General features: G+C 38.3%; 3 protein-coding genes across 7 annotated transcripts; 2 read left to right on the plus strand and 1 right to left on the minus strand.

Annotated features, from left to right (window-relative positions):
- Positions 1-75: 75 nt before the first annotated feature.
- si:ch211-14a17.10 (putative leucine-rich repeat-containing protein DDB_G0290503) lies at positions 76-9,445 on the plus strand. The gene is made up of 37 exons (XM_059563356.1): positions 76-136; positions 274-360; positions 480-569; positions 656-742; positions 843-920; positions 1,030-1,119; positions 1,231-1,293; positions 1,549-1,611; positions 1,733-1,792; positions 1,897-1,971; positions 2,070-2,156; positions 2,249-2,326; positions 2,591-2,653; positions 2,865-2,954; positions 3,095-3,184; positions 3,267-3,356; positions 3,467-3,556; positions 3,701-3,790; positions 3,910-3,972; positions 4,061-4,120; positions 4,214-4,273; positions 4,448-4,516; positions 5,376-5,462; positions 5,537-5,617; positions 5,729-5,797; positions 5,937-6,026; positions 6,127-6,204; positions 6,592-6,681; positions 6,800-6,889; positions 7,021-7,110; positions 7,374-7,520; positions 7,681-7,770; positions 7,864-7,941; positions 8,193-8,339; positions 8,443-8,514; positions 8,610-8,642; positions 8,757-9,445. The coding sequence occupies exons 2-37, from the start codon at positions 306-308 to the stop codon at positions 9,308-9,310; spliced, it is 3,387 nt and encodes a 1,128-aa protein (XP_059419339.1). The 5' UTR covers positions 76-136; positions 274-305; the 3' UTR covers positions 9,311-9,445.
- Positions 9,446-9,852: 407 nt separating this feature from the next.
- Positions 9,853-12,741, minus strand: LOC132154705 (uncharacterized protein C14orf119-like). Of its 2 annotated transcripts, none has more exons than XM_059563358.1 (3): positions 12,627-12,741; positions 10,969-11,387; positions 9,853-10,213 (listed from the first exon to the last, which is right to left on the minus strand). In XM_059563358.1, the coding sequence occupies exons 2-3, from the start codon at positions 11,383-11,385 to the stop codon at positions 10,040-10,042; spliced, it is 591 nt and encodes a 196-aa protein (XP_059419341.1). In that variant the 5' UTR covers positions 11,386-11,387; positions 12,627-12,741; the 3' UTR covers positions 9,853-10,039. The 2 variants fall into 2 exon arrangements, with proteins under 2 accessions (XP_059419341.1, XP_059419340.1); XM_059563357.1 differs by lacking the exon at positions 12,627-12,741 and adding an exon at positions 11,745-11,989.
- Positions 12,742-12,759: 18 nt separating this feature from the next.
- Positions 12,760-27,213, plus strand: LOC132154702 (apoptotic chromatin condensation inducer in the nucleus-like). 4 transcript variants are annotated; one of them, XM_059563354.1, is made up of 20 exons: positions 12,761-12,971; positions 13,836-13,901; positions 14,017-14,128; positions 14,750-14,808; positions 15,010-16,213; positions 16,262-17,318; positions 17,385-18,297; positions 18,924-19,073; positions 19,235-19,323; positions 21,547-21,607; positions 23,383-23,428; positions 23,724-23,872; positions 23,968-24,108; positions 24,220-24,397; positions 24,539-24,684; positions 24,810-24,917; positions 25,001-25,108; positions 25,233-25,548; positions 26,002-26,102; positions 26,213-27,213. In XM_059563354.1, exons 1-20 carry the CDS (start codon positions 12,834-12,836, stop codon positions 26,516-26,518), a joined length of 5,448 nt encoding a protein of 1,815 aa, XP_059419337.1. In that variant the 5' UTR covers positions 12,761-12,833; the 3' UTR covers positions 26,519-27,213. The 4 variants fall into 4 exon arrangements, with proteins under 4 accessions (XP_059419336.1, XP_059419337.1, XP_059419335.1 ...); XM_059563353.1 differs by having other exon boundaries at positions 12,760-12,971; positions 14,756-14,808; positions 15,010-17,318; XM_059563352.1 differs by having other exon boundaries at positions 15,010-17,318.
- The last annotated feature ends 30 nt before the right edge of the window (positions 27,214-27,243 follow it).

Here is a 27,243-nt window from a genome sequence, read left to right on the forward strand (position 1 = left end):
ACTGAAATGCCATCCATGTGACTTTACAGTGAGTTTTGCACATGCCTATTTATTTATATCTCATCTACAGAATTAAAGAAATACCTGGAAGACAAGCTCAGACAACCAGGGGAACAAGGGGACACTGCAAAACAGGGTGAGATTAATAAGAAAGAGAACAGTGGATCACAAATGCTTTTAGCAGTGATTGGGGATAAAGTTTTTAAAATGGGCCGTAGCAGTTTGATTGCTTTCCACAATAGATTACATAATACAATTTGTTTTGTTTTTCAGCGCTGCAGATTGTTATATTGCAAATTGAAGCAATGGAACTGATGACACGTATCTCTGATAAATTTAAGACGCAAGCACAGATGGATGGTGAGTGTTCAGTACTGATGCTTACGAGATCCTTATCAGGCTTGCAAGGTTATGAAGTTGCAGTTTTAAGACAGTTTGGGTACGTTTAGTATTTTCATCTCATATTGAATGTTTTATAGTAATTAAGAGCAAACTGGAGTTCAAAAATGGCCTCCTATCAGATCTGAAAGAGGAGCGAGAAGAGAGGAAAGAGAAGATCCAACAAATCGGTATGGTTTGTGTTAAATGTAGCATAAATAATGAGGTTCTTGATTACTACAGCATAATCTTTCTATTTTCTGGTTTGTGTTCACAGATGCACTCATAGCAACACTGGAGAAAGAAATATTAGATCTGAACAATGAATTATCAGCTCTTAAACAAACACTTGTTCAGATTGAGGGTACTGGAATCAGACTAGTTTTTATTTATGAATAATTCAGTATTTTAGATTTAGATGTGGGAATCACTATTTCATCCTGCCAATAATTTGTATCTTGTAGAACAAACACAAGGATTGGATGCGAAAAGAACTGATATAATGGACAAAATTGGCAAACTGAAAGGAAAAGATGAGATGAGTAGGTTTCTTTCATTTACCCCCAAATTTTCATTTCTTGCAAACTATTGTTTCTGGTGTCACGGGTTTTGAAGCTTCAGTATTATTTGTAATATCTTTGCTGATTTTAGTTTCTAGAATTCTTCAACTCCAGTTTGAATTCATGGAGGCACTAATTACTGCAAATGGACAAGTGAAAGCAGATGAAATTAAGATAAATGGTGAGACCTGAATGTTTTTGAATATAAATAATAATTATTTTAATTTTTTTAGCCAGGCTTTCATATGCAGCTTTAAAATAACTGTGATGTTTATGTGATTTTTATCTCCAGATCTCCAGAAAGAGCTTGAAAAGGAACAGAGCAGGGCATTATATCTGGATGCTGACAACAAATGTAAGATATATGGAGAGAGATTGTCTTGTAGTTACTTACAATTAAAGCAAATGCAATATGGATGCTCACAGATGCTTAATCCATACGATGAAAAAACACTTTTCTGTAAATGTTACTATACATTTATTTATTAAGCAGGTTCTTTTGCCCAATTCAACTTACAAATGAGAAAAATAAACACACACTTTGTCGTAGTATTCACAATATTCATGAAGCATTTATTGTACATTTATTTGTAATCTCTTCTACACCCAGATTTACGCAAAAAGCTGTTTGCCCAGACAGAACAATGCAAAGACCTGATGGAGATGTACATGAGTGAGACATTTTACTCTCCTTGCCTCCCAGCAAGCAGCCATATGAAAGCTTTGTTCACATGAAAGCAACTGAAGGAAATATGAACATTATGAATACATTATTTCTGTATTGTCTTCTCCAGATGCAGAAGCTGAACTGGAGGCTCAAGTAAATAATATATCAGATAAAACCTCAAAGACAGGTCAGTTGAGTAAAATTATATATATATATATATATATATATATATATAAACTTCCCATTAGTTGCATTTAATTTGACATACATGGCAACATTTTATTTCCACAGCTGTCCAGATCATTTTGCTAGGCTTCGAAATAAACCAAATAGCGAAACAAATTAAAGCATCCTCATCTAATGATGGTATGTCTCTTTTTTTATGGTACTTTTTATGATTTAATTTGAAAATCGTAATAAATATATATATATATATATATATATTTTTTTTTTTTTTTTTATAGATTTGAAGCGAATATGGGATGAAAAACTCAAAGAACTGAAGCAGAAAAAGGAGGAACTTCAGCAAAGTGATGCTAGCTCTGACAAAAGTGACCGCTTCTCTTTGCATTAATATCTACCATAAAGGTTTATGTCTTCTGACTCGCATCTAAGCATGCATGTTTTTGTCTCTGCTTGTCAGTTCTTAAGGTGATATCGCAGATGGAGGAAATCTGGAAGCTACAGAGTGAAGATCCAGACAACTTAAATAAAATCAGCAGTGAGTATAAAATGCAGCACTCATGCAATAGTTACGCTAATGGAAAAAAATGATAGTAAAGGTCACAGCACACAGACAGATGCTGACAAACGGCAACAGACATGTTTCCCCCTTTGACCTCTTTTGGTGTTGGTTGGTGTCTGTGCTTCTTTTGGGTGATTTAACATGTTGAATCAGTGTTTGTCAGGTCTTGGAACATCTGAGAACTAAGATAATGTAGTCGGTCAGCTGTCGGTTTCAGCACACATTCTGTTTTGGTTTTAGATCTGCAGAGGGATCTCATGGACTTGATTAGCCAACTGGACGATAAAATGGCTTCAAAACCAAGTGAGTGGAGTATTATGGTTACTAATTACGGAACTAAGGCTGATGTTATTTGCAGTTATCTTCACACTCATACCTATGGATAGTTAAATAATTACACTTAAATGCCTTATAAGTATTACACAAACTTAAGTTCATCTATGTACCAAATGCATTATTTGTTCAGATATTTTGGGCAGAACAATCAATATTACTTTATTTCTGTTTGTCTCAGTGCTGAAAATCATTGCTCTCCAGTCTGATGTAACCTGGATAAGGGAAATGCTGAAAACTGTGACTACAAAGGCTGAGATCCAGAAAGCTGGTTGGCATTGTTACTTTCCAGTACATTAAAAGAGCTTTAAATAATGGTGTAACATTTCTTAAAATTCTTTAGTTAGAGACTGTTACTCTGGTTGGATCATTGCTATATTTACATTCTTACATTACATTAACTTCTGATAGAGCTCCAAAAGACGCTGGATGACATGAAAAATTTGCTGAATGAAAAAATCAAAGAGCTGGCTGCTGCGACCGGTGACATCAGTCGGCTACGTGAGTGAAACCTTTCATTTTAAGAGCTCAAATATTAACTGAAAGGGCAATCTTAGCTGTCATTAAAATGCTTGATTTACAGAGAAAGATATTGAAACTCTGAAGAAAGAAGTTTTGAGATTGCAAATTGGAATAGACGAAATTTATTGGACTGCAAAGGAGAAGATTAAAGGTAGAGCACATTTATCATTCAACAGCAATCCATAAATTGATTTTCATGATAAAAATAATCATAAAATAATCATTTAAAAATAATTGATTAAATTGTCTTCTCTTTCACAGATCTTCAAGAAAGACTAAAAAAGAGTGACAAGGCACTGGATGATGCAAATAATTCTCTAAAAGAGAAGAATGCCACACTATCACAACAAAGTAAGTTATTGAAGACATTCACTCTATTCACCAAATCAGAAAAGGATGTCTGTTGCTATAAATTATAAAATGCTTTTGTGGATTTGTCTGCCAATGTCCAGTCAGATTATTGCTGTTTAACATTTTACCCTGATGTCCCCTTAGTTACAAAGATCAACAATCTCTTAGACGAAGTGAGAACCTTGAAAGAACAAGTGCAAGCAAAGGAATCACTATTAAATGCCAGAATAGCTGGTGAGTTTCATTCAGTCCATCCATCAGTTACGATCTTTGTCACTCATTTATAAGTAAAGCACATCAACATTGGGGCACTCCATTAATTCAAGAACACAACTTACTTCTTTTCTTTTTAGATCTTGAACAGAGCCTAACGATGAAGAAGGAGGAAAATGCCAAACTTAATGCTGAGAATGAAAGTAAAACAACATATTACTACAGTCTTCAGCAATATAGGGCATCATCTAAAGAACAGTCTCTCACCTTCTGTATTCTGTTTCTCTCTAGAGCTGAAACAAAAATGTTTGGATAATGCTGAATGCTCTGAACTCCAGAAAAAATATAACGGTACCTTATCTTTCTGTCTGCTGTAAAAAGACATTTTGTAAACAGGATTTGGACAGTTGTGTAAATGGAATACTTGGTGGCTGTGTGTTACAGAAATGCAAGCTAAATATAACGATACAGTTTCTAAGCTGAACAATGACATTCTTAAGAAGGGTGAGTGAAGGTTTATAATTAAATTAATGAAAAAGTTAAATCACAAATGATTTTAATTAATGGCATGAATACACAATAAAACTGAAAAAAAAAAAAACTAATCTTGTGTTAAACCTAATGTCTGTATCTACTACTGTCACATAATTATCTCTGTCCAATGTTGTTTGTTTTCAGCTTATATCATAAAAAATCTAATAGATGAAGTTCAGTACCTGGATATGCAAATTGAACAAGGATTCACAGGTAATGAAGTTGTTTGTCCATTGATCCTGATATCACATAAACTGCAGTGCTTTTAGACATACTGCACACTTAAAAAGCAGATTCAACTAGTGAACAGACACCTACATTTTTAATGTTTTTAAAAGAAGTCTCTTATGCTCACCAAAAATATAGGAAAAACACTTATTGTAAGATATTACAATTTAACAATAATAATTTCTACTTGACAATGACATTTATTTTCATTCTTCAGTGTCATGCGCTCCTTCAGAAATCATTCTAATATGCCAATTTGGTGCTCAGGAAACAGTTATTATTTTTATTATCAATGTTCAAATAGTTGTGCTGCGTAATATTTTTGTAAAACAGATACTTTTTTCAGGATTCTTTGATGAATAAACCATATTTGAACAGAGTTTATTTGAATCTGAAAAACTCAAATGATAATTGTTAAACTTTTGACTGTCACTTTTGACCAATTTCATCCAATCCTTGCTGAACAAATGTAATAATTTTGTAAAGGAAAAAACTTACTGAATCCAAACATTCGAATGTTTGTGTACTTTCCATGCTTTCTTTTGACAGCAGCTATGGAGGGGTGAAATTAATTATGTTCAAATGACTTGTTAGTATCAGAATTATTATCATAATTTTATATCTGAGCATCATTTGTGACAGTTGAACAAACAATGCACAGACCTAACAGACATACACTGCCCTTTTCCAAAAACCTTACCTTTAGAATACCTAAAACACTAATCATTCGATCAGGTTTTTGTTTAGTTTTTTTTTGTTCACTTTATGTGAATGAAAAAAATATTGACTAGGATTTGAGATGCTTTTGTACCTTTTTCTCAATATATGGTTATCTGCTTCTTAGAACTGAAACTACAATTGGAAGAAAAGAAGAGAGAACTGGAGGAGGCAAAGCAGAAATTGAAAGCTGAGGGGTCCATACCAGCAAAAAGTGAGTCTAACCCCATTTGGGACTTCTTCATTTGAAGAGAGACCACTGCACACTAACAGTATGTTATGTTACAGCTCTGGTTGTACTCGAGTTACTAACTGATATAGGGAAGCTGCAAGAAAATCCAACTGAAGATAATTCAAAAGAGATTCAAAGTAAGTTTTAACAATCCCATTCATGTACTCTTGTAATAATTTTTTTTTCTTCCTTAAAAAAACCCTTTAATAAATTGTCTTACACTTAGTGATGTTCTTCTCTTCATTTAGAACTGGAAGCTAAATTAAATGGTTTGCTGGCTGAGTTGCAAAACTCTGGAGAGAAAGGGCTTGGACTGGGTGAGTTCAACCAGTAGAGCGTGGTGCTAGCAAAACACAGAGATTCTCAGGGAACACATAAACTGGAGAATTGTATACCGTTGTTAAAAGTGTCTACCAAATGTGTTCATGTGAATGTTTTTCTTATACATTAATACAGCCTTGAAAATAATGTCTATAAAGGAATCAATGTTCAAACTAAAACAAGCACAAGAACAAATGCAACAGAAATATGCACAGGAAATCAATGGTAAGTTCATCTTAAACGCATCAATATCAGAAGATTGTTGATCATTTGTTGGAGTAAAAGTGGAAATAAAGACAACTAAACAGGTATTTTTGTTGGTCAGGACTAAAGAATCAAATACAGAAAAAAGAACAAGAGATTTTGCTGTTGCAGGCTAACTGCGAACTGTCAGAAAAGCTGAGTAAGTAAATGTGAAAAGGTGCCAAAGAATCATTTTGTTGAAAGTGATTTTACACATCCTTTAAAGGGATAATTCTCCCAAAAATGTCAATTCAGTCATCATTTACTCACCCTCACAGTGACCAAACTGTTGCTGGTCTCCATTGACTTCCATAGTATGGGGGAAAATACCATGGAAGTCAATGGAGACCAGAAACTGTTTAGTTACCCAAATTCTTAAAAATATCCTCTTCTGTAGGTAACTACAGTTACTTTAGGGTGAGTAAACTTTGGTTGAACTAATTTCCCCAAAGGAATGTGTAACTGCATATTTCCTAGGCTACCAGATGTACTCTGCATTTTAACCTAAGATGTTGTTACTAATGTATGCTCCTTTTTTCATGAACAGAGGACAAGATACAACAACTAGAAAAGGAACTTGAGCAAAGCAAACAAAATTTAAAAAAACTGCAACAAGAATCAGAAGATAAGATTGCATGTACGTTTCACTGTTAAACCCTCACAAATAACTTTGATTTATTTATTAAACAAGATGTTATGATGCACATTCAACATTGTACATAGCTTTGTTATCAAATGTCATCTCATTTTTTTAGCACTAGAGAAACAAATTAAAACAAAGGACCAGCAGCTTGCCAAGACTGAAGAGATGATGCAAAACACAAATGCTGAAAACGCTGCTTTGAGTAAGAAAATCTGAATGAAGACAACATTGTAAAACCAATCAACCCAACATTTATGTTTGAATCCATGTTATACTGTCACCTTTGCATGACTAGTCATTCCAAGAATTCCAGATTTGTGTCTTTCGTTTCAGTCAAACAGCTGAACAATCTGAATGATGAATTAAAGAAACTCAAAGAGGAGAATCAATATGCATTGCAGAAACTACAAGAAGAAATTGCTGGTATGACCACATTGTCAAAACACCAAAGATATGAGCTTGATTATAAAGTTACTATACTATATTTAAGATTGCTGGAGTGATTAGACATGTTGGTCTTGATAAATAGATGAAAAAAGCAATGATCAGCATGTGAGAAACTCACTGACAATAATGCCAATGATGACATACCTCAATCTTTCAAATCAAATTTGACCCGTTATACTAAGGTGGAATCTATTTGACCATTTATTTAAAATTACTAACAGACTGCATTTTGTTTTCAGATTTAAAAATGAAATTGAAAAAACAGGAAAATGAGCTTGCTGAAAAGGAACTGACCCTGAAGAAGAAAAATGAAATCATTGATATATTGGAAAAACAACAGGACAATATGAAAAGCGAGCTTGAAAAAGTAAAGAACAAAAACAGAGGTCAGTAAAAGGTCATCCTCCGCTTAAACTTAGATGAATATTTGATTCAAAAATTGTCAAATTCAGTGTATTGTCAATAAGATTTGCTACCGATAAAGTATAATGATCTACAAATCACACAACTGATGTATGTTACTTGATATTAACTTTCTTTGTCCAGAGCTAGAGGCAGAGCTTAAAATGAAGGACCAGCAACTTGCTAACACTGAAGCCAGACTAAAGGAGATAAATGCTGAAAATCAAGCCTTGAGTAAGAATGGAGTCATTGAATAATGCAATGAATTGTTGATAAAAAAAAAAATCCTATATAATTTTGTAATTGTAATATTTCTTGCTCTTTTAGTTCTCAAGCAGAAGAAACTAGAAAAGGAACTACAAAAAGTTACAGAGGAGAAAAATGAATTACAGAAACAAATTTCTGGTATGACAATACAGTCAAAATACCACAGAAGCAAAAATACAGTCTATATTTCATGATAATACAGTCTCTATTTCATGATAAAGTTCACGTCCAGTATTTTATTATTATTATTTTACATGGTTTTACACTGCCCAATCAGCAGATTAAAAATGTGCTCTGCAGCTTTAGATTTTATAATTTGGTCCATTATATTGCGTTCGAAACTCAGATTGTTCATCAAATACTTCGTATTTTTTCATCCCTTTCTTTAGATTTAGAAAAGTCATTAGAAGCAAAAAAACAAGAACTTGCTAAGAAGGACCAGAAACTCCAGGAGAAGGACAATGAAATTGCTACACTGCAAAAGCAATACGCTGATACAAAGGCCGAGCTTAATGAAGAGAAAAACAAATTAAATGGTGAGTGGGGTGCAATGATGGCCTGAGACCGAAAATCTTTTGCATGTATCTTTTTGCATGCAAGGTGATCCGAGAGGTTTTAATATTTTCAAAACACTTATAGGTGTGATCAGTGAGAACGAGAAACTTAGAAAAAACCTGACTGAGACTCAAAAGAAAGTGGCTGAACTTGAGGGTGAGATATTTCTTTTATCTGCAAAAAGTATTACTAGCTTTATTTTCACAATTAACATTATCTGGATTTATTTCGTTTATGACTCTTTTATCTAGAAACTCTACAAAAATATGAACGTCCTACGAGTGGTAAGTTTGTGATCTCAGTCTGGTTATAATATACAATAAAAATAAACAAAAACAATTAGTCAGTCAATAATAAAATTGCAATCAAACTTAAAAACTTCTGTGTGCCCACGTCAGTATGGCCGGATCTTGATGCAAACACTGCCCACCGCAGACTGGCCTTGTCACAGAATGTGAAAGAAGCACGCCCCTCTTTACTCCCCCGGCCTGTAACTGACACTCCTGAGCGCTACGACACAGCTATTGCAGCTCTCGGAAAAGACGGATATGCTTCGGGAAAATATTACTGGGAAATAGGTGTGACTGGAAAAAATTGTTATGCTGTGGGTGCAGCCAGGGCGTCCGCTCAGAGAAAAGGTATTCTGACATATGGCCCTTCAGTTGGCTACTGGGTTATTCTGAAGAAAAGAGCTTCAAATCTTTTAGCCATGGCTGACAAGAATGTTCAACTAAAAACTGGTGAACTTTCTGTAATCGGGGTCCTGTTGGATTTTAGAAATAATAAGGTCACTTTTTATGATGCAGAGAGGAAGCTTGAAATCTTTAGCTTCACTGGCAATGTGCTGCAGGGAAAAATCCATCCATATATTGAAACCTGCAGTGATACGAATTTAAATGAGCCTCCCTTGATCTTTAAGCAACCTCAATCCACCGATTGGCTCAAGCAGTGATCTCCAGATAATAGGAGTTTGTTTTTGTATCCAAAGAAAATGCTTTCTGCTTTAGATATTTCAGCTTATTACTTTGAACTGCATGCTTGAATGACATCTTTACTTTTAATAAATCATCTATATTTGAAAGACAAATATTTTTCTAATATGTTGGTCTTTTTTAACCTTTAAAAGGATGATTCATGCAGAAATGAAAAGCCGGTCATAATTTACACACCCTCATATTGACTTACTCTCTTACTTGGAACATTAAAGAAGATACTTTGCAAAATGTCTCAGTGTTTTCATTTATTCAATGGTAATTGTTTATAGAATTTTTTTTTTATTAGTCAACGGTAACCAGAACTGTTTGCTTATCAACATTCTTCAAAATATCTTCTTTTCTGCAGAAGAAACACATATACATACCTGTACAAGGATTGGAACAACATGAGGGTCAGTAAACAATGACAAAATTCTCATTTTTGGGTGAACTGTCAGTTCAACATCAAGAGAGTATGAATGTGAATCTATAGTGAAATGCATTTATTTATTTATTTTTAGAAAAAAAAAACTTTATAACAAGATTTTTTGCATCTAAACGGGGTCAACAGTGCTTGAAAACTAGTCACATGCATAACAAACAATGCTGTTCAAAACTCTTTTAAACAGTAGAACAGTCTACTTCAGGACTTGGTTTCGGTTTCATTTTGAAGAGTGAAAAAAAAAAAAAACGTTGTACGAACTTCCTCAATCTCTGCCTGCTGTTCCAGCAACTCGGTTATAGAAGAATGCAACAAAGGCTGGATCCTTCTCCTCTAAGCTGTTCAAAAAGGCATTTCTCTCCTCTTCACTCCATGATTCAAACCACTGAGTCCACAGCCTTAACTGGCATTCAAAAATATTAGGTGGGCGATCATTCACCTGAAATGCAGAGACAAAGAAGATATCCATGTTATCATACATATGAACCTGCTTAGCATTATCTGATTGTGTCAGACAGATACATACATATATCCATACACAGCTGATAAAAGCTGATCTCAAACTTCCTTAAGTAATCAACACGAATCAAGTCCATCAAGTAACGTCTTGTAAAGAGAAAACCATATTTGTAATAAATTCATTAGTAAGATGTTTTTAACTTCAACCTGTTTCTTACTGCTGAAATATATATCGTTTTCAAGTCATTTTTCCATAATAATGCTTTCTTGAGTGAAAAGTCTGTCTCATCTGAATCAGGAGAGAAATATGCACAAATCAAGTGGAGAAAAAAAAACAATTGAAAATAATCCAGACCAGATCTAATCAAGTATGTTGGTGGATCTTTATGTGAGAGGAAAATAGGACATGGACTTTCACACTGGAGGAAGTGTTATTATGGATTATGGACTAGTATTTTGTCCAAAAGTGTAACGCCGTAATAATGAATTTGTTTCAACTGAAAAGATGTTAACTGAAGGACAAGAGTTGTGTGAATTACTAGGCTGTAGATTATTGTGATGTTTTTAATCAGTTGTTGTTCTGACAGCACCCGTTCACTACTGCTAAGCAAGGGATTTAATGCTACATTTCTCCAATTCTGTTCATTTTTGGGTCAACTATTCCTTTACATACAAGAGTATCACACAACGAAGAAAAGGGCATTAAGTTTCACATAAATTAACAAAATTAAACACCTGCAGTGTGTTGAGTTGGTCTAATAAACTGGACACCTTTCCAGGCACAGCCTTTGAAATCAGATCTTCCAGAAAGCGTTGCTTCTGGACAGCGTTCCATCCTAAAAACCAACTTATTACACATCGTTGCTCCTGCAGCGTCACGAAAGACAGCAACACAGAGTCTTCTCTGGAGCCCACACTGAGGGATGTGCAGGACAGTGCGTCCAGACGTTGGGGAACAATGCCTCCTGAAACAGGTGGAAAGTCTGTGATGGAAACTGGGGGAAGAGTTGACCAACCCTGTCCATCAGACATCCCTAACTGTGTAATGGTGTGCTTGGAGACCTGAGAATGGGACAGATCTTCCACTGCAGAGGGTATCATGGATGCATCCGGCTGGCCCGAGCCTTGTAACGCATGGTGGAACCAGGCCATTTCTAACAAAGACAGAAAAAGGAAGATCTCAGCGGGATTATCATGGATGGTACTAAAAAATAACTCTAAAAGAAACTGGATGTCTTAACGTTACTGAGCATTTTAATAACTTTTTACACAAACTGCAACACTGAATAAACCACATTTATGCTTTTTAACATACATCATCGTTTCAAAGCCTTTATAAAACTGTTAGTTTTGTTTTGCATCGTACCATACGTATTTACACTTATATATTACTTCCTTGTTATGAGACACTATGCATGCTAACGTCAGACAGCTAGCTGACCAAAACAAACGAGTAACCTCCATTTTTAAACATTATTTCACTCAAAATGTCATTTTAAAGAAAACAATACCCTTTTCTTAGTTGGACTTGTCGCCTTTCGTCGAAAACAGCATGTAGATACTTTCTACGTCGGTTACCAGAAGGGAAATAATCTCGACTGAGCCGTGAAGCTCAAAGCGAGCCGTGAAGCTGTGTTGACTAAACCGTTTGCATCGGCTCCGAGTCTGATACAGACCCCCTGGCTTTGCATATTAGCGATGGTTCATTCGTGAACGAATCTTTCTTTTGATCGGATCTTTTCACATTGTCGTTCACAAACCCGATCTAAACGTCTTGCTCACGAATGTGACTGGATGATTCGTTAATGAAATGAACTGAATCAGTCGAGTCAACGACTCAGTGAGAGTCGGTACATCGATTCACACATAGGCTAAACATAGAAAAGATTGTAATTGCGAAATGAATTGATTTTAAGATGATTTTTAAAAACTGATTTACTCGAACGGAAACCGATGTGCTGAAATAAATTTGTATGCAGAATTTTAAAAATTCGATATTGATTTTTTTATTTTTAAGAATAAAAAACACGATTCTCCACACTATAGTGGAAACTGTTGTGTTTAGACCAATTTAGACCGTGATGGGCAAAACAATGGTTGACCAATTTCACTATATATTATATTAAGTAACATATATTATATCGAGGAAACATTTAACTGTTCATGAGGTAGATTGCCTGGAGGTTAAAATACACAACGGTAATATTGGAGGACTAATTTCAGTATAAATCTTAATGATTATACATATTATATACAAGAATATATCCAGAATATAAATGCAAAACAAGAGGTTAATAACGGTTTTCATGCGAAAACGCTTGCGTTGCATTAAGCATTAATACCTGACTGGCATCATAATGGCATCTTTGTTTGCCTTTGAACAGGAAACTTACAAGAAGCAATTCAATCATGTCCAGTGTGGTTTAAGCATATTGATTCATGGTTACTGATTGTTACTTTGTAAAACACCAAACAACAACTTTGAGGTGCTCTCTCTGTGCTTCCACTCCCCCTTTCCCGGAAGCGCTCGTGGCGCGCTGACGTCGGTGGGGAAGGCGTTGCGGTCCTCGTGAGCCACAGAACGAGCGAAGGGAATCAAGATGGCGGACCTCGAAGACGTTACACTGGACGGGAGGCCGCTGCATTCGCTCCGGGTGGCGGATTTGAAAGCGGCATTGGAAGAAAGAGGGCTTCCAAAAAGCGGACAGAAGAATGCACTCATCAAGAGGCTCAAAGGGGTGAGTAGAAGTTGCTGTTTTCTCGTCTCCGCAGGACCGTGATTCGGAGGCCGAGCGTCGGTGGTCTCTCGCTAACTGCTAGCGCGCACTAGCTGGGGTGCTCATCCAGTTTGTTAGTGTTTTATAATGTCATCCCGCTGTTGCCTATTTATGTGTGTGGCGTGCAAAAGCGCCGTTTATTTTCCATGCATGCGAGTTTAGGGAGGTCGCAGAGTGTTCAGGGCTATGCGGTTTGTGTTTACAAATATCTAGATGGACGTGAGCTGTGAAGTTATCGGCGGGCTCGCGCTTTGTTAGTGCATAAGGTGTTAGAGGGGTGGGGGTTTATGATACGGGGACGCGCTTACTAAAAACTATAACATATTAAGTTATTGAAAGATTAAACATCTCTTACTGCTTTAACGACATGTGCTTTTTTTAATAAACACTGAAGTCGTATCGCTGTTGCTTTGCGTCGGTGGGAGGATTTGATTGATTGATGTGCCGCAGCTGCTTTGAAGTTTGATCTGAAGTTGCTGTTACTGAAAGGATGTAAACAAATTTACGTCTATCACCGTCTTGTTCTTATTTCGTGCACTTGCTTGTTTCATATATAATTGAAATTATCAGAAATAATCCATATGTGTGTTTTAATAATGATTCATAAATAAGTGCATGATGTTTATATCTATACTTATTTTTTCCTTATTTGATCTTTAAATATTAATGAATGATGATTGCTTATGTATGTGTCCATTATGTACTGTAATTAACACACTATGTGTGTTGTCCAAGTACTTATACTTGTTACCTTTGCTGTGAGGTGTGCACAAGTATTTGGTGTAGATAATTAAGTATGTGCTCCTGTCATTCCTCGTGCAACAGGCTCTCATGTTGGAGAACCTTCAGAAAACCTCTACTCAACATATTGGCCTGCAGCCTAACTCAAGGGTGAGCTGAACTGCAATGTTTTACAGTAGGAACAAGCATCTTACTGTTTTTTCTTGTGTGGATGGCTTAACTGCTCAAAAAAATAACATTTTGGATTACATGGGTGTTTATTTAGATTGGGGAGGAAATGAGTCAGAACAGCTTCATTAAACAGTACCTGGCCAAACAGCAAGAGCTTCTCAGGCAGCGGTTGGAGAGAGAAGCACGGGAGGCAGCTGAAACTGATGGTGAGTATCTGATAATAGTGCAAATAAACTTAACTTGTACCAGTGTGAGTGGTTTTTCTTTTCTTTTTTTGAAGCTGCATGTGTGTAATGTTGTTAACCAGCAAAAATGCTGCATCCTTGTATAAAGGGTGGTGAAGGTGAAATATGGAAACACTGATTAATTACAAGTACTCTCAACATATGCTAGTTTTTGTGTAATTTATTACAAATGGTTTTATTGAATGATGCTGAATTAACTTTTTCTTTGATATATCTCCTAGAATTTTACTCTATACTTAAATACAGTATTTGGTTTTCCAGAGACCATTAAAATCAGTGTACTATGAAAAGGAGATGTGAATTATGAAGTTGTATATAACAATTTTAGTTGTTAAAATTAAACATTAATTTAAAAAAGATAGTTATCTTTGTACTTACATTGATATGTGTGTACGTGTATGTATGTGTGTGTGTGTGTATAAATATATATATATATACAAAATAGATATGTAAAAAATTACATCCTGTTTTTAATTATGAAATACTAACTTTTATAACTTTTAAATTAAAGTGCTGTTTAGTCTGTAAACATGTCTGTTGTTATGGTTTATTTCTATTTATTTATTTGTTTTTATTTTTTAGGAACAGACCATGAAGACCACACAGAGGCAAATGACAGTAATTGTGCTGCCCCTAACCAGGTTAGAAATATTATCAATCCCCTGCTGCTACAGTTTTTATTCTGGTCTTGGCCACAAATTCTTACAAAATGTTTATTACAGTTTTTAATTATACAAGGTAAGGTTAAATGTTCTCCAGATTGTGTTTACTTTGGATTAAAAAAAAAGACCTTTTTGGGTTCTGAACTTACCTTCTGTGTCCAACACATATATTCCCACCAGGATGTTGCTCCCTCTTTAGTTGACCAACACAAAGGAGGTACAGCAGTGTCTGGGGGATTTGGGGTGACTGGAAGTGAGAGTGATGAGCTCACAGACAAAGAAACCCCTGGGCAGCCGTCCCCCTCCACACCTGCCAAGCCTTGCGCAATAGCCTCTTTATCTGTGCATGTTGTTGATGAAAGAGGACCAACTTCAAGCCATGTACCAGCTGACAGTGATGATGACGGTGAAGGCGGGGATGACAATGATGACGATGAGGAGGACTGGAACGCCAATGTTCAACGGAGTCGTCGAGCACAGCCTCCAAAAAGCCAACCGGTGAGGGAAAGATCTGGTAGCTCACAGCAACAGCAGCAGCCACCCCCCCAACACATACCTTTACTTTCACAGCAGCTCAGACAGCCCACTCCTCCTCCATCCCCTCCTCCTGAACTCTCTTTTCCACTCCCAGACACACCTAAACAGAGCCCACCTAGTCCTGGAGAGCCCCCGTCTAGGCAGCGCATATCTAGTTCTTCAAGCTCTGGTAGTTCAAGTAGTGACAGCCGTAGCAGTAGCCCTGAACCAGCAGGCGACTCCACAGAACGCAGACCAGGCCCACTGACCTTACTGGCACGCAAGATGGAGTCTGAGGGAGCTTTCTCTGGGGCAGGAAAGCATGATAGGGAGGGAATGGATGGACAGAGAAGCCACCATGGGGGGGTTGTGTCTGCAATTATGCACACAGCTAATGCAGCTTCAGTTTTGTCATACCCTAGTTCAGTGATCTCAAACCAAGGTGTTGGTGTGGTTAGGTCAGTGATGGTGGAAAAGAGTGATGGAATGAAGCAGGTTGAGGGTAGCCATCTTTTATGGGAGCAAGAAAAAAAAAAGAGGGAAAGACCACGAGAACAACAGAGACAGCTGAAAGCCCTAGAAAAGGAGAAGGCATTGGAAGAAGAGCGAGCACAAGTTTTGGAACGGGAAAGACAGGAACAAGAAGAAGCTCTGAAACGGGAGAGGGCTTTACAGCGAGAAAGGGTAGAGAAAGAAAAGGCCTTACAGCAGGCGAGGGAAGAGAAAGAGAAGCTTGAAAGAGAACAAGCTTTGGAAAGAGAGCGAGTGTTAGAGCGAGAACGATTCGAGAGAGAACAAGCTCTGGAACGAGAGAGGCAAAAAAAGGAGCGACTGGAGAGAGAGAGGCAGGAAGCTTTAGAGCGGGAGAGTTTAGAGAGAGAGAGGCTGGAAAAAGAAAGACAAGAAAGAGAACAAGCCTTAGAGAGGGAGAGACTCGAGAAAGAAAGACTTGAGAAAGAAAGACAAGAACGAGAACAAGCTCTAGAGAGGGAGAGATTGGAAAGAGAGCGGCTTGAGAAGGAAAGACAAGAACAAGAACAAGCTCTAGAGAGGGAGAGATTGGAAAGAGAGCGGCTTGAGAAGGAAAGACTAGAAAGAGAACAAGCTCTAGAGAGGGAGAGATTGGAAAGAGAGCGGCTTGAGAAGGAAAGACAAGAACGAGAACAAGCTCTAGAGAGGGAGAGATTGGAAAGAGAGTGGCTTGAGAAGGAAAGACTAGAAAGAGAACTAGCTCTAGAGAGGGAGAGATTGGAGAGAGAGCGGCTTGAGAAGGAAAGACTAGAAAGAGAACAAGCTCTAGAGAGGGAGAGATTGGAGAGAGAGCGGCTTGAGAAGGAAAGACTAGAAAGAGAACAAGCTCTAGAGAGGGAGAGATTGGAGAGAGAGCGGCTTGAGAAGGAAAGACTAGAAAGAGAACAAGCTCTAGAGAGGGAGAGATTGGAGAGAGAGCGGCTTGAGAAGGAAAGACTAGAAAGAGAACAAGCTCTAGAGAGGGAGAGATTGGAGAAAGAGCGGCTTGAGAAGGAAAGACTAGAAAGAGAACAAGCTCTAGAGAGGGAGAGATTGGAGAGAGAGCGGCTTGAGAAGGAAAGACAAGAACGAGAACAGGCATTAGAAAGGGGGAGACTCGAGAAAGAAAGAGTTGAGAAAGAAAGACAAGAACGAAAACAAGCTCTAGAGAGGGAGCGATTGGAAAGAGAGCGTCTTGAGAAGGAAAGCCAGGAACGAGAGAGGCAGGAAAAAGAACAAGCTCTAGAGAGGGAGAGGCAGGAGAAAGAAAAGCAAGAAAGAGAGCAAGCTTTGGAGAAGGAGAGACTGGAAAGGGAAGCTGCTTTGGAGAAAGAGAGACAAGAAATGGAGAGGGCCAAAGAACAGGAAAGGCTGGAGAAAGAGAAGGCTTTGGAAAGAGAACGGCTTGAAAGAGAAGCCACTCTCGAACGCAAAAGGCAAGAGCAAGACAGAATTGAGAAAAAGAAAGCTTTGGAAGAAGAACGGTTGCAGAAACAACGAGCTCTTGAGCATGATAGGGAAGTACATAGGAAAGCAGAGGAAGAGCGAGAGCTAGCTTTGGAAAAAGAGAGGGAAGAGCAGGAGAGGGCTTTAAAAGAAGACCAACTGAGAGCCTTGGAGCCAAAAAGAGTCCAGGAGGAAAAAGAAACGGCTTTGAAACATAAAAAAGAGCAGGAACGGGAGAAAGAAAGAGAAAGTCGTCTTCCTATGTTGAAGCGTGGTCGTGATATCGGTGGTCTTTCCTATCCAGTGCCCCATGCTGCTTCTCTGGAACATCCAACAGAGAAGCCCGACGAGAGTGAGACCGGTGAACCTAAGAGCACTGGCAAAAATGCTGGATCTACAGAGCCTGTCCCACAGCAGTCACCCATAGCTGCAAAACAACTGTCTCCTCAATCTTCTTCTAAGAAGTCCCGCTTCCTTAGAGATGCACCTCTGACAACTCTCCCATCCTCTCCAACTTCTGTGCTGAAGAGACCTCGCACTTTCTCAGATAGCCCAATGCCACAAGCCATGTCAATTCCATTAACGTTGAAATCTAAGGAAAAAGATGCCGCTCAGGTCCGTCAAACATCAGTCCTTGTTTCAGCACCTCATGAGCTTGAGAGCAAAACCCTCAAAGTGTCTGCCCAAACGCATGCACCACAGGAGGAAGAGAAGATGGAGACATCAGAGGATAGTGAGGCAAGCAAAGACAATAAACGTAAGACAGTCAGAAGAGTTGAGGATAAGGAGAGATCTCCTTTACCACCTCCAGAGGAGAAGAAAAGAGGAAGGGTAAGGGAAAAGAAAGAGGTGGAGAAGAAAGTCATTCAGTCATCATCCTCCAGCGATTCGTCTTCATCAGATTCTGATTCTGGGTCTTCATCCTCCTCACACTCCTCCAGTTCATCATCATCATCAGAGGAGGAGAAAAGTCATTCGACTTCAGATGGTAGGAAGGTGAGTGGTTCGAAGGTTTCTCATCTTTTCCGTTAGGCTTGCTCGCTCTTGCTCTCTTTAAACACTTTGGAGACATTGTTCAGGAGCATTGTAATCAAGTGTCAGAATTCATCTATAATTTCATGCTCCTATTGAGTCACTGGTGAAATAAAAGGCAGAAGAACATGAGCACTAATAGATCTAGCATACAGGAGCATAAAGTAAATAATAAAGATTGCCTGAGCTATTAAGATTTTTTTTCCTATTTCATGACTCCACCTTTTAATTCTTGGCTTTTTTTTCTTGTGTCTCGTTTTCTTCTGCATGTGTAAATTACGTAAAACGTTTAGCTTTTAGTTCATTTTGCAAGACCATAAACTTCTAAAATTTGAGTTCTAAAACTGAATTCTAAACTAAAGCACTACAATGGTGGGTAAAACATTAAAAGGAACGTCCAGGTTCTATATTCACAACGCATACAAACAAATTCAAATTAAGGAAAGAGTTTAAATAGGCTTTCATTTTTATATAATTTCAACAATTGTTTATAATTAACTTATTTATTTAGTTTGTTATACATGCAAAATGCTTTTTTTACATGCACAAAATTTTAAGCATATCTTAAGTTTACTTTCTATTTTCCTCAGTCTAAAGTGGTCCAGAAAGATTCATCTCGGGCCACGAAAAAACTTGGTCAAACTGTGGCTGAAAAGCCTCCAACCACCCAACGCAAAAAAATTGTCTTCACAGAGCAGGAAGAAAAAGACATGGGCAATGAGGATGTCATACAAACCAAGGTTAGCAAGCAGCCCAATTTTAAAAACAAAATGGTTCCAACACCCTACGACAAGTCAGAGTAACTGAACTTGTGCTATTTTTATTGGCATTTGATAGGCTCAGTCTGTGCAAGACACTGAACAAACCTTTTTAAATACTCTACTTTTTCTATATATTTTAGAAACCCTGCCGTGAACTACAAGATGAGAAGGAAACAAGGGTAAGAAAGGACGATATCGATGAAGATGACACTAACAAAGACACTACCAGGTCTGTCTACGTTCTACTTTGATTATATTTGTACAACAGATATCAGAGATTGAATGAAAACCGTATTCTAATGCAGTTGAAAAGGGATGGATATAAAATATGGAGATTGTGTAGTGGGTTAAGATGAAAGAATTTGATTGACAGTTTTAAGGTCCTCATGTAAAATGTGAAAAGTTCTGCCTGCCTGAGTCCTTGTATAGTCAATTTATTGAACCCAGGAAACACATACAAATTGTATCCTGTCATTTGCAATTATTGCCCTGTAGTGTCAAGGAGGCCAGCTTGATCTAGTCTGTCAGCAATATGCAATAAGTCTTTGTTTGAATACAAAAACTAACAGCAATGTTGAAACCTCAAAGAGCTAGTGTTAATGCTGTCCATGCTACAAATATTTTACTTTGCACATTAAACTGAGGTAAGAGAAAGAATTTTACAGTTACATGCATCACATTTAAAAAAAAAAAATCTAAATAGACATGTGAGATAATGCAAAATGAGATGGAATTTTAATTGCTGTCATCACAGTTCTGTATGTTGTCAAAATAGAGGTTATAAATGTCTTTTTGGTTGTAAGCTGTTTTGATTAATTTGCATATGGCTGTCTGTTCTCCTGCTTCAGATATTACATTTATGAGACGGAATGAGACATAATTTTACCCCTCTGAATCACCTGCATTTATGGATAAATAATGGATGAAACCAGAAAACATACAATCATTTAATTTATATATTCATCTATCTTGTATAATTTGCGTCGAAACTGAATATACAATTAAATCAAACGAATCTGCTAATCATTTTGAACAGTTTGATTAAACTGATTCACCTAAAATTAATCGGACTTTCCAATACAATATAACATAACAACACGGTTTTACATTACACTGTTTCATACAGTTACTATTGCGCTACTAATGTAGATAAGTTAATGCCGTCGCTAGCATTTTAGTTCCTCCAAAAAACGGCATGTAGATCGTTTCAAGAGCACGTTATTGAATTCGTGTGGATTAAGAACAGGCAGTCAGTGCGGCTGCCTCTCAGCCGGTGATAATGGGGTCCTGCCGCAGTGAGTCTCGCGCACCTCCCTTTCTCTCATCTAAACATGGATGTAGGCTACTACGCGTTTGACCAATAAAACGGGGCACAGGGTGGCCCGTTAGCTTTGGGCGAGCGGTGTTCAGTGAATTCGCGAACTCCAGTCCGTTTTTAGTCATTAGAGAAGCGCGGATAGGTGCGTGATCTCAATGCATGACGCTGCTCGACGCGGAGGAAAGAGAGATGATGCTCGGCGCTACACTCATGTACTGGCATCCTTCAATGCGGCGGAGCAGTTTTTGTCATGTCTCTTTATGTGTTAATAATTTGTTAGTATCAGGGTGCACTTTATTCAAACCGACTCGTTTTTTGTTTCTTTTGTCGGCCATTTGAACGATCTAAAAGAGATTTTAAAAAGAAAAACAGGAACGCTTCTCCACGCGTGTCACTTCACTCAGCGGGATGAGCGCTGCATTTAGTCGAGATGTAGTTCTGGAGCTTTAATTCGGAGGTCAATGTGAAACTGCATTCGCAAGGTTATAAATATACAGCATAGAAATATGTCTATTTTTTCTGGAGCTGTTGTTATTTGTAAAAGCATGCCTGCAATTGTTGCGGGTGTTTGAAGAGATTATTGATCAGTCTGTTTTGGAGGTAGTGTTTATTGTAGGGATACACTGTTCGTTCTGACTTGTCATGAATTGCTTTTTTTTCTCCCATATGTAACGTTAGTTGACTGATTCTGGTTGACTTGATTAGTAGTGTTCGTTTAAAAGTGTCATTTCAGTAGGCTTGACCATAGGTACTCTCTTTTCCCACAGACACGTCCTGGCCAGGATTTCTAAATTGCCTAAAATATATGGGTTGTTTATAGTCAGTTTATTTACACTCATGTTGTTTCAATCTGTATGACTTTCACTTAAATGCAAAAGAGGATGAGATGTTAGGCAGATTATTAAATTAAGTCACAAGCACTTTCATTGCATTTTTTTTCCATACAATGAAAGTGAATGGAGACTGAGACTCTTATTTTGCCTAACATCTGTTGTGGGTGAGTAAATGATAACTTTTTATCCCTGTAAAAAAAAAAATGGAGGTTTTTGCTGTGACTATAGCAAATTGAGGCTATTTTTTTACATTCTCCTCTCTTTTTCCCCCCCTTTTTCTCTTTGCTTCTGTCTTTCTCAGTATCGAGGTGAAGGAGGCTGTCATGGCGGAGCCTGAGAAGGTTCTAGAGAGCAGTGAGGAGGTAAGAGCACAGAGGAGTGCTGGGCTTATGCAAACTCTACCAGTCATCAGTTATTCCCCACATTAAGAGGCAGACAACATTTTACAAATGGCTGTCAGCTTTCCCCTTTATTTTTCAATACAAAGGCATTATTACAGGTACATACAGGCATTACTAATTATGTTCACTTGTACATAAGCTAATTTAGCAGCTCTATGTATTGTTTTCCCTTTTTGTGGTCACAGATGATGTTGTGTTAACCTTTGCTGAAGCTGTCCTAGACAGAAGCAGCAGGGGGCACTATCTCACTTTGGCTGATGTTTGAAAACCCCTTGATTGCTTTGTTGTAAAGGTGCTCATGCCTCTTCCATTGCCCTTATTGGTACCTGCATACAACTACTGCTTCTACTACAGCATCTGTTCCACTGTCTCCAAGCGCCATGGCTTTACCTGATAGGCCCTTGAGTCTGCTCTGCAGTGCAACACACCAGGCAACAATGGCCACGTTTCCTCAATGGCGTTGGCTGGAAGCACCTGTTGATTGGACTGATAATGAAAGGCTAAGTAATGTGGGTGGGATGTTTCGCTGAGTGTCTCATGAGCCTGTGCCAGTTTGGCTCAAGATGGCAGCAAGGGTGGAAATGAGGTTGCCAGAAACCATAAACAAATAAATGGACATCTTCAGAACTGTTCAGCGTGACATTTTTTTGGCATTGATGGAGACCCAATTCCAGCGACTCACCCAGTTGTTCGCTATATAATGGGACTAGTTTATTTCTTTATCCTGTGGAAAAACTATGATGTGTTGTCTTATTTCCCAAGGAAATTTTGAACTCTGATATAATTGCACTTTAGCACAACAACTGGATGTGCTGGATTTTACTGCTTTCTCATTTTTCTGAGGACTATCATGATCAAATCTGACTGATAGTTTGAAAATGGACTTTATCTGTTTCATTGTTCTTCATTCAACCCGAACAGACAGAAACCTTGTACAGTCTCCCTCGTAACATGGACATCTTCACAAATAAAACCGACGGGAGTTTGAAGCTACTCGGTCTTCTGAAAGCAGTTTGTTTGAAAGACTATACCCACGTTCCGTTTTCATGCCAATACGATGGACTTCAAAAAAAAGACACTCAGAGCCTCTCAAACTCCACCCACATTGTTCTACATAAGAGTTCCTCTGCCAGCCTGCTCCCAGATCTCTGCCCAAACTTCCCAGCCTTCTTTGATTGGACTGTTGTTGCCTAGATACAGTACATGCAGACGTGCGATTGGGCCATTCCCAACCGAGTGAAGAACATGCGTCAATGGTACCGGGAAATAAGTAGTCATTCTCCATTTTGTTACTTTAAATGTTTTGCCTAGACAATACTAATAATTGCCAAGAATCCCTGGTAACCCTAGACCACAGGATAAAGAGTAGATGTATATTTATACATAAGGCCACTGCAGAGCTAATGTAAAAACAAGTATTTTTGTGTAGGAGAGGACAAGACTGCATCTTCAGAGCAGAAATAGATTACATAATAGAAATAGATACATTCTAAACACATGAAGAGCATGCGCACAGTGTGTCTACACACACCCTGACTGAAGAAGTGGTCTTTCCTAATAGATATTCTTTCATATCTGTTTACTCAGTTCCTTGTTGATGGCTCACTTTCTTTGTTATTCAGTTTTATCTCCTTCATACATGCACACACATTTTTCCACACTCTGAATCTTGTGCTTTCTTCCCATATATACTATCTCACCTTTACCCGGACTTGGGTGTGTTTGTTCTCTTTCAGAGCACCACGCCAAAGACCTTCTCGGCCCGAAGGATTTCTCTCGGCAGTGAGTATCTCCACATTTCCCCTGAAGTGAAGATGTTTAAAAGATGTGAGGTTGTGTAATAATTTGTTCCAGTCTTCATTGTCACATGATATTTCAGAAATCATTTAATAATATGCTGATTTGGTGTTCAAAAACATTTCTTAATATATTCTTTAAAAAAAAAAAAGTTTTGTTGACCTGCAAACTCTTGAATAAGTTATTTTACAGGCTCAATAATACATTGGTGATAAGTATGGAATCCAAAAAGCTGTACAATCAAAGATGTCGACGATGGCCATATGCTGTCTTCCCTCAGGCAGCAAACCGTCTCCTGGGGTGGTGAGTTCGGAGGGAGAAGCGGAGGCCGCAAGCAGTGCTGGTGCTGGCAGGAAAAGAAGATGGGGCTCCAGTACAGCTGTCACTGCCAAGAAACCCTCCATCAGTATCACCACAGACTCTCTGAAGGTCAGATAAATAAGTTACTCTGAAAAAAATATCCACCCTAAAAGTCATCCTTCATCTGATTAATAGTAACATAATGCATTCTTCATTCTTTACAGTCTTTAATACCAGACATCAAGCCTGCTTTGGGTCAGGAGGCTGTGTTAGACCTGCATCCGGAGGAGATCCATCTCTCTGGGGACGAGGACGGAGGAGAGAGGGGAGACCAAGACCTGAAAATTAGGCGAACTGTAACACAGGTGCATGTTTTTCCTCTTCTAGAAGTAAAGATGTGTGTTTGATTATTTTTATGTTGGAATAATCTTTTGTTAAAATATCTATCCCCCCCCACCCCGCCCCCATCTGAACAGGTTGTGCCCTCTGACACACAAGAGAATGGACAGAAAGAATCTAAAAGAAGTGAGGATGAGGAAAAAAGAAGTGAAGGGCAGAATAGGATGAGCCAAGAGGAAAAGATGGAAAGCTCCATTCAGGTTTCCATGGAGACAGATCCGTTGTCCCCCGGGCGAGACGTCGATATAAAAACAGGTGAGAATTGCAAAAGGAACGTTCAGTTATTAAAAATTGTTTGTGTGTGTGTGTCCAGTAGTCTGACATTGTGTTCCATAGAAGCAGAGTCTGTTTTTAGCCTCTCTTACCTTTTTCTCCTATTTTGTTTCCTGCTTAAAGTCACTCCCAGTGACACACTGATTCGGCGTTCCATTAGCCAGCAGAAGTCGGGTGTGAGTGTCACCATCGATGACCCAGTCCGCACAGCCAAACAACCCTCTCCTCCTCATGGCAAGATGTCTAACATTGTCCATGTCTGCAACCTGGTATGTGTCTTATATATATATTCACACACACACACACACTGATGATTCTGGAAGAGGGGCTACATGCATAGGGATTTTTTGTTTCAGGTTGATTGACGGCAGGCTTCTTTTCTATTGTTTCTAAGGTGAGGCCATTTACGCTGGGGCAGTTGAAGGAGCTGTTGAACCGCACAGGGACTGTAGTGGAGGAAAGCTTCTGGATTGACAAGATTAAATCTCACTGTTACGTTACAGTAAGTCTCCTCCCTGCATCCCTCTGGACCTTTAGTTGTTTTTTTGTGAATTTCTTTTTCTTACCCTCTCACTATTTTTGCAGTACTCTAGTGCAGAAGAGGCGATGGCCACTCGTACAGCTCTACATGGGGTTAAGTGGCCCCAAAGTAACCCTAAATTTCTCAGTGTTGACTTCTGCACACAAGAAGAGGTAAGGATTTTATTTAATTGGCGGAGTTTAATGATGAGATTCGGGTGTCTTTTTTCTTTTCTTTTCTATTTTCCTTCTTTTTTATGGAAACTAATTCTCCCTCAATCCTGGTCCATTCCATCAGTTGGACTTCCACAGGGGTTTGGGTCCAGCAGGCGAAAAGCCAACAGAGGAGTCTCGTGGGGCGGTAGCTGCTGGGCCTGGCCGTCCCGTACCCCCTCCTCTCCTACCAGAGCGTGATCAGTGGGCAGAACGAGAAAGGGAAATGGAAAGGAGGGAGAGAGCACGTGCAGAAAGGGAATGGGACAGAGATAAAGTGAGAGACTTCAGCAAACCTGGAGAGGAGCGTGAAGCTGGGGCCAGAAGATCACGTTCACGAGATCGTGAAAGGCGGCGCAAGGAAAGGGGGAAGAGCAAAGAGAGGAAAACCGATAAGAAGGGTGAGGAAAATTTCGTGTAAAAGTCCCTCAGTCACCTTTTGTGCAGTGGAGTAAGTTGTTCTTGTTTTTATTATTGGTTTGTTTATTGGTATTTTTTAAGGTGTATTTGATTGGTGTGTATTTATATGTAAATTTCATATATTAATATGTATTATATAAATATTTAATTTATTATTTCTGAACTTAAGATGATATTTAAATAGTATATTTTAATTTATATTTAAAAAATTGCGTATATGTATTGTCATTTGTTATCATTTAGTTATTTGACATTTGTATTAATATATCTATCATTCAATTATTTAATTAAATTTTTTATAGCATTAGAAATGCTAACTTTTAGTGATGTTTAAATTGTATCTTTTTTTATTTAATTTAAAATGTTAAAAATAAATGTCTTATAAATATATTTAAATCCATTACTATTAGTGAACTTTCTTTGTGTCATTTTAGAAAAAGCAGCAGAGGATCCACCTGCTAAACTGCTGGATGACCTCTTCCGCAAAACCAAAGCGGCTCCATGCATTTACTGGCTCCCCCTCACTGAGGAGCAGGTATTTTTTAACATTTCAGTTACTTATTAGCAGTGTTTGCTAAGCAACTTTTTTCCCCATTTTTATGATGTTAAGCCAGTGCACATTACCCAACGCACTTTGCATTGCAGGCAGCACAGAGGGCAGCAGCTCGTGCTGAGCGCATGAGGGAAAGAGAGAAGAGGAGGAAGGAGATGGAAGAGGAGGATAAGAAACGTGAGGAGGAACAGCGAGAAAAGGTGAAGACTAGCGTGCCCACCGGAGGGGAAGGTGAACGAGACCGTGACCGAGAACGAGATCGAGACAGAGGTCGAGAAAGGGAGCGAGAGGGGGATAAACGGAAGGAGGGATACCGTAGGCCTGGTGGAAACAGTGCAAGCGGGAGCAGGAGGTCACGAAGCTGCAGCGACCCTCCACCAAGAGAACGACGACGCTAAGGGAAGTCTGGAACTCTCCACTTTGTGACCCCTGTTCCTGTATTTGCTGTAACAGCTCTATGCCTACCGTCCTGAGGACCAACTTAGACTTTATAAAAACACACTCATTCACACACTTTCTGCGTAAAGACACACGGGTGCACTCACACACACTGGGACCACGGTGGTGCTGTGTCTCCATGTAGACTTGTCTCATTGTCTCTTGATTGAACTTTAAGACCCCTGGTGTTCATTTCTCTGCCACAGTGTTAATGGACTTCCGGTATAAGTGGGTTGGACTGCAGGACATCCTCCAGGTTTGGTGACACCCTCTTTCTCCTTCAGTGTAGTCAACACAGAACTTAAAGAGTGATGTTTGATTCAGAAAGTCATGTTCTGAAAGGCTTTGGTGTGATTTAAGTCCTGATCACTACTTTGCGTTTTCCTCTTGTTTTCCTCATTCCTTGTAACGTTTTTTGTTTTGGTGCCCAATTTTCTGTCTTTGTACCACCTTTTTGCTGTTACCAGGTTGCCATAGAGAATGGGATGCATATTTAACCTTTTCACATTTGGTTTTAAAAACATTTTTTTATTATTGTTTTAGCATAAAAGCTGACATTTTGTTTTCTTAATTTTTTGTTTACTCCTGTAAGTGATGAATGTACAAATAATAAAAAGGTTACATCTAAGAACTGAAAACAAGTTCTTTCTTTGTTTTTGTAGATCAACTTTCAATGTCATACTGG

Source organism: Carassius carassius, chromosome 12 (assembly GCF_963082965.1).
Source record: "Carassius carassius chromosome 12, fCarCar2.1, whole genome shotgun sequence".
Lineage (NCBI taxonomy): Eukaryota > Metazoa > Chordata > Actinopteri > Cypriniformes > Cyprinidae > Carassius > Carassius carassius.

Bases quoted from the DNA above. Each gene is read 5' to 3' on its own strand.
- si:ch211-14a17.10 (XM_059563356.1), top strand. From the start codon at position 306: ATGGAACTGATGACACGTATCTCTGATAAATTTAAGACGCAAGCACAG. The intron at 4,517-5,375 runs GTAATGAAGTTG...TCTGCTTCTTAG, and splicing joins AATTGAACAAGGATTCACAG to AACTGAAACTACAATTGGAA. The intron at 6,682-6,799 runs GTACGTTTCACT...TCATTTTTTTAG, and splicing joins ATCAGAAGATAAGATTGCAT to CACTAGAGAAACAAATTAAA.
- LOC132154705 (XM_059563358.1), bottom strand. From the start codon at position 11,385: ATGGCCTGGTTCCACCATGCGTTACAAGGCTCGGGCCAGCCGGATGCA. The intron at 10,214-10,968 runs GTGTTTAATTTT...TCTGCATTTCAG, and splicing joins ACCAACTCAACACACTGCAG to GTGAATGATCGCCCACCTAA.
- LOC132154702 (XM_059563355.1), top strand. From the start codon at position 12,834: ATGGCGGACCTCGAAGACGTTACACTGGACGGGAGGCCGCTGCATTCG. The intron at 19,074-19,234 runs GTTAGCAAGCAG...TATATATTTTAG, and splicing joins AGGATGTCATACAAACCAAG to AAACCCTGCCGTGAACTACA. The intron at 19,324-21,546 runs GTCTGTCTACGT...TGTCTTTCTCAG, and splicing joins ACTAACAAAGACACTACCAG to TATCGAGGTGAAGGAGGCTG.